This window comes from Tiliqua scincoides, chromosome 2, assembly GCF_035046505.1.
Source record: "Tiliqua scincoides isolate rTilSci1 chromosome 2, rTilSci1.hap2, whole genome shotgun sequence".
In the NCBI taxonomy this organism is placed as follows: Eukaryota; Metazoa; Chordata; class Lepidosauria; order Squamata; family Scincidae; genus Tiliqua; species Tiliqua scincoides.
In genome coordinates this window covers 252,046,665-252,066,021 of record NC_089822.1, presented here as the reverse complement: position 1 = coordinate 252,066,021, position 19,357 = coordinate 252,046,665, and the positions used below count along the sequence as shown (strand labels likewise).

Here is a 19,357-nt window from a genome sequence, read left to right as displayed (position 1 = left end):
CTTCAGAGGCTCTTCAGACTTACTCCGGTCAAAGATCTGGCATAGGTCTGAGCATGATCATTGGGGACCATGCAGCCTGGGGAGAGGTAAGTAAAAAATACATTTACTTTCCCAGGCTGTCTAGTCCCCAGCCAACCCATAGCACACAGCAGAGGCTGCGTCAGTGCAGCTGTGCGCTCTGGACTGGCCAAGGATAGGGTTGGGCTGCAGGAATAGGAAGTTATTTGTATTTATGTGGCTTTTTCACCACTCCAGGCTTTCCTGTATTAAGGGAAGTAGCGGAGAAGATAGAGAAGGAGAAAGGTGCTGTTGAAATCCTTTCCTTCCCAGCTACTTGCCCATGCTAAGTGAGCAAAGAGGCAGGGGCAGAGTAAATATCCCAGTTCCTTTCAGCATAGTCTTTTCCAGTGCCTGTTTGCTTGTGTCTCTCTCTCTCTTTTTTAAGATTGTGAGCCACCTGGAGCAGGAATGCTTCAGATTGTTTTGCACTATACGCTGCTGATCGCGTGCGGATTCCGAGCCAACAGGTCCACCACTGATATGGTATTCTCCCTTAGACAACTGCAGGAGAAATGCAGGGAACAACGACAGCCACTCTTTATAGCCTTCATAGATCTCACAAAGGCTTCCGACCTGGTCAGCAGAGACGGCCTCTTCAAGATTCTCCCCAAGATTGGATGTCCACCCAGGCTCCTCAGCATCATCAGATCCTTCCACAAGGACATGAAGGGCACTGTTGTCTTCGATGGCTCCACATCAGACCCCTTTGACATCTGAAGTGGCGTGAAGCAGGGCTGTGTTCTTGCACCAACCTTTGGGATTTTCTTCGCTGTCCTGCTGAAGCATGCCTTTGGAACTGCAACAGAAGGCATCTATCTCCGGACCAGATCAGACGGAAAGCTCTTCAACCTCTCCAGACTGAGAGCAAAGTCCAAAGTCCAGCTGAAATGTCTGCGTGACTTCCTCTTTGCCGACGATGCAGCTGTCATTGCCCACTCTGCCAAAGATCTCCAGCAGCTCATGGATCGTTTTAGCAAGGCCTGCCAAGATTTTGGACTGACGATCAGCCTAAAGAAAACACAGGTCATGGTTCAGGATGTAGACTCACCTCCCTGCATTACAATCTCTGCACATGAACTGGAGGTTGTCCATGACTTTGTGTACCTTGGCTCAACGATCTCCGACACTCTTTCTCTCGATACCGAGCTAAACAAACACTTCGGTAAAGCAGCTACCACGTTTTCCAGACTCACAAAGAGAGTCTGGTCCAACAAGAAGCTGACGGAACATACCAAGATCCAGGTCTACAGAGCTTGTGTCCTGAGTACACTTCTGTACTGCAGTGAGTCATGGACTCTTCGCTCACAACAGGAGAGGAAACTGAACGCTTTCCACATGCGCTACCTCCGACGCATTCTCGGCATCACCTGGCAGGACAAAGTTCCAAACAACACAGTCCTGGAACGTGCTGGAATCCCTAGCATGTATGCACTGCTGAAACAGAGACGCCTGCGTTGGCTCGATCATGTCGTGAGAATGGATGATGGCCGGATCCCAAAGGATCTCCTCTATAGAGAACTCGTGCAAGGAAAGCGCCCTATAGGCAGACCACAGCTGTGATACAAGGACATCTGCAAGAGGGATCTGAAGGCCTTAGGAATGGACCTCAACAAGTGGGAAACCCTGGCCTCTGAGTGGCCTGCTTGGAGGCAGGCTGTGCAGCATGGCCTTTCCCAGTTTGAAGAGACACAGCCAACAGTCTGAGGCTAAGAGGCTTGGAGGCAGGCTGTGCAACATGGCCTTTCCCAGTTTGAAGAGACACTTGGCCAACAGTCTGAGGCTAAGAGGCAAAGAAGGAAGGCCCATAGCCAGGGAGACAGACCAGGGACAGACTGCACTTGCTCCTGGTGTGGAAGGGATTGTTACTCTCGGATTGGCCTTTTCAGCCACACTAGACGCTGTGCCAGAACCACCTTTCAGAGCGCGATACCATAGTCTTTCGAGACTGAAGGTTGCCATTACTAATACGCTGCTTTGTGAACTTTTTCCTGATAAAAGTAATATATAAATATTTTTAATATTAATAATTTACAGGAGTCAACACCTCCCCCCTGCCCCCACTTCTGGCTGCATTTCTTAATGCTAAGGAGGGACATAATAGATATATATAAAATGATGCATGGAGACATCTCTGTGTCAATATTAAAGATGCCCAGGTCCCAGTGAGAACAATCGGCAGTTGGAAGCCTGGGATTTTTTTAATTTTTTTTTTTACACATCTCATTTACCCAGCACCCCCCAATAAAGACACAGGCAAGGGTATATGGTACAAAGGGCCACTTTATTAACTATTTAAATATACTTCAGATTGCAACAGGGCCTAACAAATAAGTCATGCGGGTTCTACATGGGGGAAACGGAGCTGCCCGTCTACTTCCCCCTATAGTGATTTGGGCGACCACACCAGACTCAGGGCAGCGTCAGTACAAGCCTGCCGCCCCCTTCATTGTCACCCCGAAGGGGCAGGGTGGCAGGCTAGCTCAGGCCACCCGAGCGAACCCGCGGTGCGCCTTTACCACCAGGCCGAGGTTCATCCAGCCTGCGCCACCCAGCCGGGAATGCCAGCATGACCAAGCGTGGAGTCCACCCGGCCCTTGCCACCCTGCGGTGTACACCGATATGACCTTACCTACCCAAAACCCGCACGACACCTGCCTAAAGTGACCAAGAAGACCTATGGAAAACCCCCATTCCGCCCCTAACTCCACAGTCCGGGGTAGGCAAAAAACCATCAACCGATGTGCCAATTAGGCTGATGGCAAAAATTCCTACCCGGCCCCAGAAGGCGACCAGCTAGTCTCGGACTGTGAAAGGGTGGGCGGGTGGGTGACCGCTGCCTGGTCCCGACTGCGCGGGCTTCTCTGAGCAGCCTGCACGTGGCCCCAGACCAATTAGCCCCCAGCCAATCGGCTGCGAGGCTGGCCCTTCCTGTGTCTCGTGGGCGGGCAGGGTAAACGCCGGTGGCGTGCTAATACACGTGCCACCGGAATTACCCAGCACCCCCCAATAAAGACACAGGCAAGGGTATATGGTACAAAGGGCCACTTTATTAACTATTTAAATATACTTCAGATTGCAACAGGGCCTAACAAATAAGTCATGCGGGTTCTACATGGGGGAAACGGAGCTGCCCGTCTACTTCCCCCTATAGTGATTTGGGCGACCACACCAGACTCAGGGCAGCGTCAGTACAAGCCTGCCGCCCCCTTCATTGTCACCCCGAAGGGGCAGGGTGGCAGGCTAGCTCAGGCCACCCGAGCGAACCCGCGGTGCGCCTTTACCACCAGGCCGAGGTTCATCCAGCCTGCGCCACCCAGCCGGGAATGCCAGCATGACCAAGCGTGGAGTCCACCCGGCCCTTGCCACCCTGCGGTGTACACCGATATGACCTTACCTACCCAAAACCCGCACGACACCTGCCACCCGGGGGGTCAGCCTAGCGCTTGGCCCCACCGCCCCACACGGAAACAAATTTCCGCAGGCCCAGTTGCAATTCAAGAAGAAAAGGATAATTGCCCAACACCAAAAGGTGTACTCCATCGCTTCTGAACAACTGGGGCGCATCATAGCTGATGCCTGGGTGATAAATGACACCGACTCTGTAAAGGGGTACCGCCCGCCTCACATATGAATTTACCTTCGTCCTATCCAGTTCAATCTTTTTAACATCAGAGGCATAACACCAAACACTGTGAGGCAAGAGGTCAGACCATAAGATGACCGTCCTGCAAGATGCTGATTAATGTGGAGAATATCGCTGTAGGCCTGAAGCCTCAAGGACAGAGTCGTCCTCTGGCCCAGGTCGTTCCCTCCCAAAAGTATAACAACAATGTGAGGCTGGGCATGGGCATGCACAAACTCATAAAAAGCAGGAAGAAGCTGATCCCACAGCATTCCCCGCCGTGCAACCCAATGCACAGTAGCCAAGGAACCAAGCTGCAACTGCATGCCAAAGCTACTGGATACCGCCCTCTTCCTTGCCCAGAAACGATGGAGTGGCTGAAGATAATGACCCGAACTGCTCCCGCCCTGGAACCTGTGGACAGGAAAACAGGAATCACAATTCCAGAAACATGCATCACTTAACCATATAGCACCTGGCAAAGTCAGTGCAAGTGAGCGCCCAACCGCTGTCACGGGACGAGCCCGGAAATATAGCATGCAAAACAGGAACATGTGGCAGTGCCACTATAAACTTCTGGCAATGCCAGTATAAAGAGCGCCCAACCGCTGTCACGGGACAAGCCCGGAAATATAGCATGCAATACAGGAACTTGTGGCAGTGCCACTATAAACACCTGGCAATGCCAGTATAAAGAGCGCCCAACCGCTGTCACAGGCCGCGCCTGGAAATTTCTGTGGTATCTGCATCACCCCTCGCCCCTACCACCAGGGCGAGGGGGAATAGCCGAGCGAATCCCGCTCAGCGCTTGTCAGGCTCTCTGACGTAATACGAAAATGCGCAGGAGCGCCAACGGCCAATCCTCTGAATGTCCCGGGCTGGGAGGCCGATATCAGCTGTAGCCGATGCAGCCCCAATCCTGAAAGAGTGCAGGCCGTAATCTTCCGTCCAAAACCCCAGGTCCGCCACTGCCCTGCGAAAAAGGATCCTAACTGGAAAAACATAACAGGTGAGGCATCAACATGACAGAACAAGGCATCCCAAACCACAGGACGTGCAGCCAAACAAGACCAGCATCAGCAAAACTTGAGGCCTTGGCACAGAACGCCAATGCCGCCAAGTACACTGATAAAGACCCACACGATACGTTAATGCCCTGCAGGTATAAAAGAACCGCATCAGGTGTTCTGGCGGAATAGGCCAGACTTGGGGTACAGCCAGGGCTGCCCAAAAGGCCTCAAATTCCCTTGCCGCCCTTTGATAGCTGTGAAGGTAGACGGCGCAAGCGCAGACAAAATTACATGCTGCGCTCTGCACAGCCAAGGGTCCTAAGCCAAAGAGGCATCGGGTCGGGATCCCGCTGCACCCCTGGAGCCAGCTGCCGGAAATGCTTCACCTAAAAAACGAGATAGGGTGTCGGCTATGCCGTTATCAAGACCCTGGATGTGCCTAATGAAAAACAAGGTGTTAATCTTAAGGCAATGCAAAACAAACACCCTCACCAGTCCCATTACCTGTGGGGACCGGGACGTCTGCTGGTTAACGACAAAAACCACAGCTTGGTTGTCGCACCAGAAACGCACAGTGGAGTTGGCAAATTCCTCTGCCCATAATTGAACTGCCACCGCAAGGGGGGGGACAGCCCTAAAAAATCATGTCTACAATAACCCCTTCTGAAACCCATGTATCCGGCCAAGGGGCAGAACACCATCTCTCTCTAAAATAACTCCAAATCCAAAACCACCCGCAACATCAGAGTGAACTTGCAGCCCCGCCCCAAGTAAACACTCCTGCTGCCAAAAGGATACACCATTATAAAACTCCAAAACTGTAACCAGATTACCCAATCTGCCTTCATGTCCTGGGTGATCCGCAGGCGATGGTGAAGCCTCTAATACCCGCCATGCAGGCATGCAGCCCCTGAAAAAAGGCCTGGCCAGGGGCAACTACCCTGCAGGCAAAATTCAGATGCCCCACGAGAACCTGCAAATGTCTCTAGGACAATTTCGGAGCCTGGAGGCCAGCACGTATTAGCTGCTGCAGCCTAACCAACCTGTTGCCAGGCGGCCTACTGCACCGCTGTACAGTGTCTAATTCAATACCAAAAACGTAAGGGTAGTTGCGGGCCCCTCAAAATAATAGACCATTGAGGCGAGTCGTGCTCTGCTCACCACTAACCACCCCATAAGGGAGGCAGATTTCTCGAAAGGGCACAGGAAATTGCGCATCCCATTGGTAGCACTTTATCCAGATATAAGGAACCATTAAACTGAAAACCAAGCAAACAAAAATCATCAGGGTGGACGGGCAAGAGTCTGACTGTAGACACAATATCCGCCTTGGCCATAAGGGCGTCAAGGCCACAGCCACGTACTACCCTGATAGCTTGGTCCAAAGAATATATCATAATGAACTAAGGTGTGCAGGGATCCTATCACTAACTGAACCCCCATAAGGATAGGACAGATGGTGAATGAGAGGGAAGGTCCAGGGACCTTCTAGGAACTACACGTAACGGGAACACCTAAACATTGGGAAACTGAGGAGACTTAAAGGGGCCCACCAGATGGCCGGCTCCCTATTCCTTATCTATCTTAGCTTAAACTGTTCCTTCCATACCCTTTACCGACAGGAGATTCCTGGCCCAGGTAGACCTGGAGGGAGGGGCCACAGGAATCTGAATCCCTTGTCACTACCTTCAACTAATGATTGAGCGTCTGAAAACTTAGGATACCCCTACAAAATACAGCCAACACCTCTACTCTAATCAGGGTGGGCCACCTTCCCAGCTTGAGGGGGCTGACCACCCCCACTTTTGGCCTGCCCAGCTCGGAGCCTGGGACTCCTCCTAAATCCTGCCAACTCGGGGCACACGGACACCGAGTGCTGGCCGTTGTACTGCCCGCTGACATGTGCAAGGGTGCAACCTGCCCTGCCGCCCCGCCCCATGGAGTTAAACTCATAGCAGGAGCGGAGGGTGAATGCATCACACTCCTAACATCCCTGCCACTGGCCCGGCTGCGCCCAGAGCAAATGCCCACTAAGGATCAATCGCCCAAATTGGACTGGGCCAGCCAGATAATTTGAACCCACAATCCTGCTCTGAAATCTGCCAGTCGAGGGGATAATATCCAGGTACTTAAGGTGCAGCTGCCCGTGCTGCCTACATTAGAATAACTACTGCAGCATAAATATCAGGTCGACCAATTATTCCAATTTTTATCAATTTTTCTGCCTTCACCCCACTTGAGGGACAGGCACTGGGTCACCCGCCTTCAAGGCTGGCTCAGGTTGCTCACACAATAAACTAAACACAGTAACAAACTCGCCCTGCTAAATTTTCCTTTAACTGCCAAGGCGAGTTGACCACCCAAAGGCAGGGCCACATCCCACTAGGCCACTCGTGGACATTCACCTGACCCTTCCGTGGCTCCCTGAGAGAAAACACCATACAGGACATCAGCATAAGGAGCCAGGCTGTAAGGGACACCAGAGACCATCAAGATCCGATGCCTGTACCTGAACAACTGGAGGTCCCGGAGCCTGTCGCTCAATGAGCTTGTCCAAAGTGGTTAATCTCTTCTGTGCCCAGAAAATGATGGAGTGCCCACAGATAAGAACCTGAACTGTCCCTACCCAGGAACCTGGGAAGATGCCACCTGTGGCTGCTGCTGCTCATCAGGGTCCCACTGTGCTTGCACAACCGGAGGTCTGGCTGGAGCCTGTCACTCCTTAGGCTCCTCCAATGGTTACTCTGGAAGAGAGGATTTGCGTTAGGTTCGCCCCACGTCCCTTCCTGGTAGACCTCCCTGGGGAGGGAAGCGCCTGATGCATTGACCATCACCCAAACCAGCGTTTGCACATTGCACTCTCCTTCTTAAAAGCTTCTGCCTGTGCAACCAGAGCCCACAGCTCAGCTGTATCATCCTCCTCCTCTGAGGAAGAAATCAGTGCGAGCTGGGGGGGGCCTTCCCCCCTGATTTCTTATTCCTCATTGGGCATACAGACGTCTCAACAAAAAACCTGGGGGGGGGAGTGGTGGCAACTGACAGCCACCTCTCACCCCTCCAATATATTTCTATTAGAGAAATATATATATATTATTTCTGAGAGCCCAGTCCTATGCATGTCTACTCAGAAGTAAGTCCCATTATAGTCAATGGGGCTTACTCCCAGGAAAGTGTAGACAAGATTGAAGTCTTATTTATCATGACCGTCTTATTATTTAACAATCATTAATTTTCTTTTTTTGTTTTGTTTTGTTTTGTTATTAATTTATATTTTAACTACAACTTCCTTAATTATGGAATTTGGTTTTTTTTGTTTGTTTGTTTCGTTGTGTTTTTTTTTTTTAAATTAAATTTTTTTTTATTATTATTATTTATTATTTTTATTAATATTATTATTATTTTTAATCTCACCTCTTTATTTATTTATCCAATCAACTTCTTATTTTCTTTCCTCTCCCCCCCCTTTTTTTTTTCTCTCTTTTTTTTTCTTTTTTTTAAACTAGCATGCAAATGACACAGCAAAACAACTATTCAACTTGCGGTCTCCCATCCAATTCTAAACCACAGCTGACTCTGCTTAGCTTTACTCAATGTTGAGTGTAAAACACCACTCAGCCAGCAGGCCTTATAGGCAAGCAAAGGAAGCAAACTCCTGGCAAAATGCTCTTCCATACTATGTGCTGGGGAGGAGGCGGTGACGCCCTGAAAGCCCCAAACACACGGAGGAAGGTGCGGAGAAAAGCTCCTGGTGCCTCTGCCAGCAGGCTCAACAAGCAGCGGGGCAGGAGGCAGAGCAACCCCAAGGGCGGCAGGCACCAGCTGCAGCCAGGCACGCGCCCAAACAGCGCTCCCACGGGGCGCCTGCACACCAAGCAGGCGACCCGTTTCCCACAGGCACCCCAAACGACCAGCAGGCTCAAACACTGACCCGTGCAGAGCTGCCAGGCGTCCAAGCGCTGGCCACCCAAACTACCCTGGGGAGGTGGGGGGGGTCGGGCACTGAGTGAGGGAGGTGGGGGGGAGGTCGGGCGCTCAGCGGCTCCCGCTGAGCGCTCTCGCTGAGCGCAGCCAGCAGCCTGGAGGAGAGCAGCCAAGCACCAGCCCCAAGGCACACCAAGCCCACTGGAGGCGTGGGCACACCAGCCGCACACACGAGGCCAAAGAGGGGCGCAGCTGGACCGCCGCCCCTGCAAGGCAGCCCACCGCAACCCAGCCAAGAAGCCCAACCCAGGCAACACCACCAGCAACCGCTCGCTGCCCACAGGTAAGCCGAGAGGGCAGGCGGGCAGGCGGGCGCCCGCAGCCAAGTCTGCTGGGCTCGAGGCCCCAGCAACGTGGCCTGAGTCGGGGAGCAGCGTGCAAGAGGTCCTTCCCTGACCGCTGCCTGGTCCCGACTGCGCGGGCTTCTCTGAGCAGCCTGCACGTGGCCCCAGACCAATTAGCCCCCAGCCAATCGGCTGCGAGGCTGGCCCTTCCTGTGTCTCGTGGGCGGGCAGGGTAAACGCCGGTGGCGTGCTAATACACGTGCCACCGGAATTGCCTTTTCACCAGTCAAGCCAGGGTTACGGAACTTCAGTGAGTTTGAGGGTCACGCTTCTCACCCAAATGCACTGGACTCTCCATCCAACTAATACCCAGGACTGTGCCGCAAACGGTTCTATGTAAATATGGCAGCAAAGCAAAAATTCCACCTTCATGACACAATAATTAGAACTTCAGGGATTTCTGCATCCATGTTCCGTGTAATTCCCCACTCTTCCCATGGGAACAGCAGGAAAAGGAATTGTGTCAAAATAAATGCGTAAGTATGCGCACACTTACTGAATTGGCATCAGGTGGTTCAGGCTGCAGAATATGAACTCTTTAATTCAGTGTGCACAATCACCCCCCTGTAGGTTTTAGATCATTGTGTTTGATCATCCTGTGACCGGCATAGAAACATATTAGTTCCACATTTTTAAAAAAATGCTACATTCTCTTTACCTCTCTGTGCATGTTGTCACCAGCACTGTTTACTGTTTGCTTTCAGGAAGTCACTCTAAGCACTGCTATATCATTATCTCGCTCTTCATCTTTGCCCTGGTAATACCATTCATCATCATGACTGTGAGGTGCCTTGGTGAGTGTTCTGGCTCTCTTCTGATTCTCAGTCACTGACGTTACAATAATGGTGCCACTGATTCACTTTAAATTTCAGCATTTTGGCTTCTAAGGCCAATTTTAGCTGAACTCTCCTGGGTACATCTGTCCATGTGTTCACTGAAACAGCTACACTCTGATCAGATGCACATCTTAAAGGAACTTTTATTCATTGACACAGTGCACCAGCTTGGACCAGGTCTGAGAGTGTTCCTTAAATGTTTCTCAAACTGTGGGTCAGGCCCCACTAGGTGGGTTATGAGTCAATTTCAGGTGGGTCCCCATTTATTTCAATAGTTTATTTTTAATATATTTTGCTTGATGCTACCATGGTATGTGATTGCATTTGGGGAAATGTTACAGACCTGTACTTTTAACAGGCTACTATGTATATTCTTTTAACAATGATAGTAAATGGGACTTACTCCTGGGTAAGTGTGGGTAGGATTGCAGCCTAGGATTGTTCAAAATTTTCCTACTGCATGATATCACTTCTGGTCATGACCTTTCTGTGAAGAAGGACTGAGAGGGAACAAGAGGAGTAAACCAGGACTATGCTGCAGCAGTTGAGAAGAAGGAAGGAAGGGAGTGGTCTTGTGTAAAAATAGCAAAAGAGCAAAAATAAGAGCAAAAGAGCAAAAATAGCAAGAGAGTGACAGGCAGTCTTTCTAAAAGGGGGATCCCTTTGTTTATGCAAGAATAAAGGAGAGAAATGGCAAGGGAAATGGAGATGAATTGACCAAAAATTGTGCAAATGATTGAAACATTAAACCATCAAGTTAACCTCTTGATCAACAGAATGCAACCACCAGAAGAACAAAATTGCTTTTTCAGAAGCATTTTTCAACCTTTCTGTCAATGATAAGAATGTGCTATGACTTTAAAAACTCTGACCAAACAATCTGGGTTCGTAATGAAGGTCTGAACGTCACCCTCATAGCTCTCTGCTGAAATCTCAGTTTGTTAGGTAGTTACTATTTACAGCTGAAGGTTTTGTGTCAAACAGTAAATGTAAATGTGGGTGATCAGTTTGGCAAAGACAGGAAGGTACCTGTTACCCTTACCTGTTTCTCTTTTGGTTTTTACTGCCCTTAACAATTGCGATCCTGGCCCTGTGCTGACCGGGGCCAGACCACAATGTGCTGCCTCCCCATGCTGCCTCACCCCTGAATGGGCACATCTGCAGGCATTTAGAGGGCCTTCTGAGGCCTCCAGAACAGGTAAAAATATCATTTCAAAAGGCTTTGGAATGTCTGGAAAGGCCTATTTTTTTAAAAAAATGAGCGGCAGGAGGGAGGGGTCACAGCACTGCCCATGCTGGGTGGCACCCTGGAGCATTTGTCCCCTGGTCCCCCCAGGTATGCCAGTGGTTCTTAATAAACACTTTCTCTTCTGATAAAGGCCTTGCCTGTTACTCCTGCAAAGAGCTATTTCCCTTTGCCTGTGATGGCTACTTGAGGCTACTGCTATGAGGGGCAAACCTGGGTGCAAAGGGGTTGGGATGAGCCTGATCAGTTGGCTCCCCAGATGTCATTAACCTTTGTGCTGTGGGAATCCTGATCTTTTGGACTCACCCCAGACAGAAAGTGGGTTAGAAAGGGAACTCTAGTTTTACCCGCCTTTTTTGGCCAAGTCCCTTGCTGGTGACAACCAAACTATTTTGTGTTCCAAAAGGCACTCAAGTCTGTCAGAGAAGGTTAGGTTCAGAGGCTGTGTTCCTTGCTTCTTCCCCACATCTCCACCGCCATATCATAATTGGGTTAGTAAGATGATCTATTTGATCCCATTGATCCACACGAAGAGACATGCTTCAAGTTCAAAGGAAAACTTTTCCTGTTTTATAGTGGAACAGAAGTCTGAAAAGCAGCACCCTCCTGTGCCTTTGCTTGTAGCATGTCCAGCCAACTGGTTGAACTATGAAGGGAAATGCTATTTTTTCTCAGAAGAAGAAAGAAGCTGGACTTCTGGCCAGAGCTTTTGCGCTGCTTCTGACTCCTCCATGGTGGTATTAGAGAGTCAGCCAGAAAAGGTGAGACCCATAGATACATTTGGGAAGATTTGAAGAATGTGAGATTATTCCTGATGAAGGAGAGTCATCAGGAAGAGAACTTCCATCTCCTTACCTCCCAAGCCCCCTTCATGTCTTCAGAACATCTTGGGCATGGAGGATCTTGGGAGTGGAAGAACTGCTTTCACTCAGGATACTTTCTGCATGGCTGGTTTTGGAGAAGTGCAGGTGGAAGAGTTATGGAGGCAGCAGCCATGCTGCAGCATGGGAGGATGAGATCACCACTGCTGCCACTGCTGTCTCTCCCACCTCCGCACTTCCTCTGCCATCCGGTGGTTCTTCTGCTTTGTGACTTCACCCTATTACTGAATTTGTAATATTAATAAGAGCAAAAGTAATTGATAGTAATAAAACAGTTAATTAATAGTGTAAATAATAATAATTAATAAAACCATTAATTAATAATAAAACAGCAATTAATAGTGTAGTCATAGTAATCATAATAGTAATTAATAGTAATAAAATTAAAATAGTAATAATTGTGATATCTGTAATAAAATCTGTGCTAATAAAATGTCAACAAATCTACCATTCTGCTTGACGTAGGTGGAGGTGCAGTATTTAATCTACTTCCTCAGCCGTCATAAACACTGTGAGCATAAGCCTAAGAGTTTTCTCCAATCCTTTTTCCGAGTTTTCGGCTATATTACATCACCAAGTACCTTTTCTCCAATTAATTCCTTGTTCTCATCTGCCTTTCTTCTTCCTCCTCTTTGGGCAAGCCTTTCCTGTGCCTTCCTGGGTCTTACCTTTCTTGCATTTCCATTCCCACTAGCATTTTCAAAGCTAAACCCCAGCACATGTCTCTCAGTCCTTAACCCTTTCCTCTTCCATCTGATAAAATCTTTAAAACTTTAAACTTTAAAACAGGGCAGGAGGTCTGGTCTAGAGGGTTGAGCCTCCATTTGCCTGAAGATAACATCCGAAGGTCGCCAGTTCGAGGCCACCGGCACCATGCGACCTTGAAGCAGCTGACAAGCTGAGCCGAGTTATTCCATCTGCTCTGAGCGTGGGAGGATAGAGGCCAGAATGTGCGGCCAGATCAAGACAGTAACATCTGAATGTTGTGGTTTCTTGAAAGATAGAAACCTTCTTTCAAATTGTAAAAATCCCTACGGGAATTTAAATTGCCTGCCCATGTAAACCACCTTGAATAAAGTCCAAGGAGAAATCTGAGGACCTAGAAAGGCGGTATAGAAATACCTGTATTATTATTATTATTATTATTATTATTATTATTATTATTAAAACTTCTGGGCATTTCAAATACAGAACACAGTGGGCACCACTCAAACAATTAGTAATGAGCATAACTAAAAGGCAGGAAAATGAAGAAGGCCTCTTCTGAAGATACTGTCTTTGTGTGCATCTCAGGTATTCGTACTGCATTACATGGGCACTACCGGTCATTGGATTGGATTGCGGAAGGATTCTCACCAGACCTGGAAATGGACAGATGGGACAGAATTCAACAATTTGTGAGTCCTCGTTTTTTCAGTGTAAGGGCTCTGAAGTGGAAGTTGCAAAATAGGATCAGGTTGGCAATTCACTTAGGGGCCCCAATACTGGAGCCTTGTGCTGCCGTAAGTAGTGTTCTGGCAGTGCAATGCCCTTTATGGCTGTCACAAAAGGCAACATGCCAATCAATGCAGCTGGGCCACTGTCACTAACAGTGAGTGGCCATGTACCACCAGCCTCACAACAACCCCTGACCCCTGGTAGATTGGTGCAGGGCATGGGCAGGAAGCGGTAGAGGGTTATATCATCTGAAAACCCTATCTTCTAAATAAGGAGTAAGCAGAGGGCAGAAGCTTTTGGGGGTTGAATGCAGGATCTTTAAGGAATGGAACTGCAATACACCTTGCTCCGACTAATATGTTTTTGATTGTCTTCTCCGATCTGTGAAGTAGCCTGGTCTGACTCCACTATTACCTTGGTGCTTTTGTTACAGATTAGAAGTGAAAGGAGAAATTGGAGACTGTGCATTTCTGAGCACTGGCTTTGCTGTGTCCTCTGATTGCCAAATAGCAAGGAAGTGGATCTGCAGCCAGCCTGATGCTTATACAAGGAGTAGGAGTTCTATGAAAGGAGACCGACAAGCCAGTGGGCCCTGCGGTGGTGTTAGCACCATTGATATCAATGGACAGCTTCAGATGTCAGATTAAATGGGTGGCATAAACTCTGCTTATGTGTTTGATCTGTCTTTTTGTTTGAAGAATGTCTCCCAAGGGATTTTTGAGTTCCAAAAAACAAATGAAGACGGAGCAGGCCCACACACGTCCGCCATTCTTCAAGCAAAGAGACAAAAGAGAAGAGCCTTCCCTACGGAAAAAAAAAACTATCTTGAATTGAAGGTCTTAGTTCTCTGTCTGTATAGCTGTGTATTTATATTTATTAGAAAATGTTTATCTCCCCTTTCCACTTCCAAACAGAAGCACTCTAGGCAGCTTATACAAATAATATAAATAATGTAATATGATCAATTAAAAATAATGTTTAAAAGCAACCTAAAGAACAAAATGTAAAATAATCAGAATGATTGAAAATATCAAGAAGCAGAGAAACCAAATATGTTGAAAAAAAATATTTTTAGTCAGTGATAGAGCTCTGGTAAAGAAGGCGTCAAATGAATGCCCAGCCTTAGGCTACTGGTAACTGGTAACTAAGGCTTCTCTTAGTTTGAACTACATTTTTCACCTCTTTGAGGGTCTGCATGTAGTAAGCTAGTTTATCAGGGTATCCTAGTTCTTTTTTTCTTGCATCCATGTCTCCTATCATAACGTACCAAACTGCAGTGATGATGCGGACTGGGGGCCCAATTCTATCCAATTTTCCAGTGCTGGTGCAGCCATGCCAATGGTGCATGCATTGCATTTTGTGGTGGGGGGCGGCTATCATGGAGGCCTCCTCCAGGTAAGGGAACATTTGTTCCCTTTCCTCAAGGCTGCATTGCAGCTGCACCAGCATTGGAAAATTGGATAGCATTGGGCCCTCATTTTCTTATATATAAATACCATCTCATTCTGTAGAATATGTAGAATGGCTCTTAGTTTAAATTGTATTGATAAGAAGGACCAGATCCAAGATTTTTATGGTGACATCTGAGGACATGGATGTGATTTTGTTATTTGATGGTGAAACTGGCAGAATTCTGCACAAGTTCATGAAGACCCTTTTAAATTTAAGTGGGTCTACTTGGATCCACTTTTGTCTTTCTTCCCAGGGAGAGAGTGAAGAGAGAGCACTGGCTGTAGGCAGACACTCCCACTCCCCAGCACTGATGCTTCATGGCAATGCGCTTTGCTATCCCCTTATTATTCAGCACTTGTCTGCAGAAACAGAATCTAGGGAACACTTCTCCCCGTAAGTTGGAACACTGGGCAGGCAAGGTTTCAAATCACAGGTCTCTCCCCAAATTCTCTGCAGACAAACACTGAAATAAGGACAGCAGGGGTTGTGGCTATTGAGCACATCATAACCAGGGGGTGTGGTTAGCTGACATTCCCCTATCCCCCTATGCCTGGGTATACTTTATCCATTTCTTAATGAACAAACAGGTCCCCCCCCCAGGGCCTAGGAGAGGGGTAAAAGGGGTAATTTGTACCTGGGCCCGGGGTCCGAAAGGGGGCCCTGGAGCCAGAGGAGGGGGCCCTGAGTCTTACAGGTTCCTGAGAGCTCAGCACAGCCAACCCACCTCCCAAACCTTCCCCATGCTCCCTGTGTTTTCCATTTAACCGAAAGGAGAGAGCCCTCCACTGCAATGAACAACATGACAACGTGAAACAATGGGAATTATTTCTCCTTATCTGTATTGTTAACTCTTTCTAAACGGCATTATAGCATAAATAAGTATGTTCAAATCGAATGTACTTTCATATCCTCTTTTATTTATTTATATTTATTCTGCCCCCCGTTGCTGCCCTCCCCCCTCGTTTACCCCCTCCCCCTTTGGGAAGGGGCCCAAAAGAAACTTTGTACCCCCTGATAAAATTCCTCTCAAAGGCCGTGCCCCCCCCATCATCTCTCCACAATTCACAATATCTGGCAAGAGTAACCACTAACCAGGACTTGCATCAATTACACCTGTTAGAACCATGTTCTTCAACCTGGGGTGAGGACCCTAGTGGGGTCATGAAGCCTCAGTTGTGGTGTTGTGGCAACTCAGAGGAATGAAAAAGGTTGAAGACCACTGGATTAGAGCGCCACCAGATAGAGGAGGAGGCACCTGGTGTACCCCTTCATGTACCAAGAGATGGTGTCTCAGTCCTGCTCAGGTTCTTAGCAATTGTGCTAAAATAGCTTTCACTAGTGCCAGGTGTCATGGGAATTTTTTCTGCTTTCTCTAATAAGAATATCTGGTTCCAGTGAAAAATGCTGAGAGGGCATTATGGGGCTGGGGGTTGGGCCACGTCGGCATGGGAGGATAGGATCCTGGGAAGGGTGGGGCTGACAGTGGGGTACCCAGTTTCTTTCTTTCTATGGGGGGTCATGGCACAAACAAGATTGAAGACCACTGTGTTAGAACATCTTAACGCAATCCCAAATCCCACCTTGTTTCTAACTTTTCAGGACTTGGGACAATGTACTCTGTCTATGGCATTTTAGCAGGGCTGGCCCAACACTTCCTGGCACTTGAAGTGACATGCCCAGTGCTGCCACTAGGTGATGTGTCATCTTCTGCTCCTCCAACATTGTAGCCCACTGGTCTCCTCTCCTCCTTTTCCCTCTCTTTATTTCCAGTCCAAAGAGTGGGAGGTTAAAGAGGTGATCACTGAAGGCAAGTAAGTAGACAGAAGTGGGCCTCTTGTTTTTAGGGGTGATGGTGTTCATTTGTTAGGTACCTTCTTGTTTCTGAGTGTTCTGCAGTGAGGACTGCACAATAGTCAGCAAGTGGGGCCATGGAAGCTCAGCCTCAGCCAGCCTCCCAGTGTGGCCAGTATTATTCAAAAATCATATAGCCAATAAAAGTGTTCTTGCCTATATAAAATGACATCATCCTCTAATAATACATGTATTTGTGTAATACATGCAATTGATGGATCGTTTATGCCAATAAAGGTGGAATGAATGAATGAATGAATGCAATACATGCAAACAAATACCTATGGAAAAAGAAGAATACAAAGGGTTAATGTAACCAAAGAGTCTAGAGTTGGTATGACAGACTGACTGTCTGCTGGGGAATCCCAAGACAAGAAAGCAGACCAAGAAAAAGAGGGTAGGGGAGGAGGAGCAAGGCAATCAGGAAGTTACTTGCCAAACTAGCACTTTGTCTAGTTGTTACCACCAAACTATCCAGTCCAATTGGGCATATACACTGGTGAATCTTTTGATCCCCCACCATAAATGCCACTGTGATGTTGTTGCCGTTGTGTGTTATGCAGCCAACTGCACAAACAGTGTTTCCGTGCACACCTCAGCAGCTCCTAAGGCCCCACAGGAGCAGGTGGTGGAGGGAACAGTTTGGGGGAGCACTGGGGTGTTGAGCAGGGAGGGTAGGAGGCAGTTTGGGGGCAGGAAGAGGTGTAACCTGGTTTGGGCAGTTTGGGGGCAGGATGGAGTGCATCTTCGCAGCAGCAGTTCACACCAGAATCTTATCCCCCTTTCCTGGCCCTAACCCAGGGCTCCTTGGACTTGTGCCAGCAAATAGTCAGCATATGTCCTAGGAGACCCATTGGCAGGCAGGTAGCCTACTAGGAAGTAAATACTAATATAGAAGAAAGATTCAGTGGCAAAAAGCAGGGGTTGTTACCTGAACCTGAAGGTGTAGGAGGTAGGTGTATTGTATTGGCAACCTTCAGTCTCGAAAGACTATGGTATCGCGCTCTGAAAGGTGGTTCTGGCACAGCGTCTAGTATGGCTGAAAAGGCCAATGTGGTCATGCATGAAATGTGCTTCTTCCAAATGTCTGGCCTAATTGATAGAGTGGGGGCGGGGAACTGATTGCTCTGACAATACAAAGCATGGCCTTCCTCTAGGATCTGAGGTCTCCTGCCATCAGTCAAGAATCAAAATCATGGGTTTCATTAGACAACACTGGAACTGAAGAATCAATCTCCATCTCTTGCTGATGAGCCCTCCACAAACTACAATTCCCAGGATCCTATAAGGAGAGCTATCACAGGAGTACACTGATATAAGTCTACATACTTTCCTCTTTCTGGGGTCTATACTGTCCCTCAAGGAAAGACATTTACATCCCTGTGTGTTCTACTTGATGAAGTTCCAAATTACCCAGAGACATCTGTCACCCTCTGCTCTCCCATCTGAGCTCAAAATGCCACTTCACTACTTCTGCAGGAATACTTGGACTGTTTCTCACTCACCGGGTAGATGGGACTCGTCAGCCTGGGAAGGCAGCTCATCTGAGAGAAGGAAAACTCTGATCCCAAACCTCCACTGCCTTGTGGCTACATTATGGAAAAGGCTTCAGGAGTCAACCTCGAGGCAAAATCCGGAGCCGGAGTCCCTGAGGCAGTTCATGGCTGAACACAGTCACGTTCTGGCAACTCCTGCGACACGGCTGGAACCAACCGTATTGGCCTCTGCCTTTCCATTGGACCATTTCAGCGACGTGGAGAGGGGGGATTTGCTGCATGGATTTGCTGCATGCCTATCCTCCATACCTACTTTACCCAGGCTTCGTGCACTGGAGAGGACACTCTGTTCCAGAGCCACCATTCAGAGCGTGACACCATGGTCTTCTGAGACTGAAGGATGCCAACAATTCTCACTCAGGTGGCTCCTACTCACAGAACAAGAGCTGAAACAAAGCAGGACATGCCCTCCAAAACATTTTCACCTCTTCCAAAGAGCAGCTAAGGGACCTCCAGCTTATTTTGGGCACCATGCCCCCAGGTTGGGGCTACACTCCTCATCAAGCAACCCAGATCTGGGCTGACTAGAAGGGGAGAATGTGGGCAGTCAGGCGAAGCAGCAGCCATGCTCAGGTCATGCAGCCTGACAACATCCAATACAGCAGAGGTTCCTACATGGGGCATCTATCAATTCAGAGCCAAAGGATCTCCTTACCTACAAAGATCACATTTTTGTAATTCTCCATCATCACAGTCTCATACAGGAGCCTTTGGCGTGGACTCAGCAAAGTCCACTCTTCACTGCTGAAATACACAGCTATCTCCATGAATGAAATCAGAACCTGAAAAAAAAGGAGTCATGTCCTATTGGCAGCAATGGACCTGCCTGGGCCATGACTGCCATCCAAAAGGAGAATTGTATTCCAGTTTCCATGAAAGAAAAAAACATTTCTACATTCTCATACACATTCCCTCTCAACTTTGCATGGCCATCTTTGGGGCTTCCAGCTATGTTTCCTGAAAGGAGGCTCAGAGGAACCTTTCCTTCCATTCCAGCTTCCAAGCTGACACCACAATCCTAGGCACAAGTGCAGAAGTGAGCCCCAGTGCTTGAAATGGGCATATTCCCAGGAAAACATAT

At 48.3% G+C, this 19,357-nt stretch overlaps 1 protein-coding gene across 1 annotated transcript; it reads left to right on the top strand.

Moving 5' to 3' along the window:
* The first annotated feature begins 9,792 nt into the window (after window positions 1-9,792).
* On the top strand, window positions 9,793-14,251 carry LOC136639049 (C-type lectin domain family 2 member D3-like). Its single transcript, XM_066613075.1, has 4 exons — window positions 9,793-9,811; window positions 11,724-11,860; window positions 13,274-13,377; window positions 14,116-14,251. The coding sequence occupies exons 1-4, from the start codon at window positions 9,793-9,795 to the stop codon at window positions 14,249-14,251; spliced, it is 396 nt and encodes a 131-aa protein (XP_066469172.1).
* The last annotated feature ends 5,106 nt before the right edge of the window (window positions 14,252-19,357 follow it).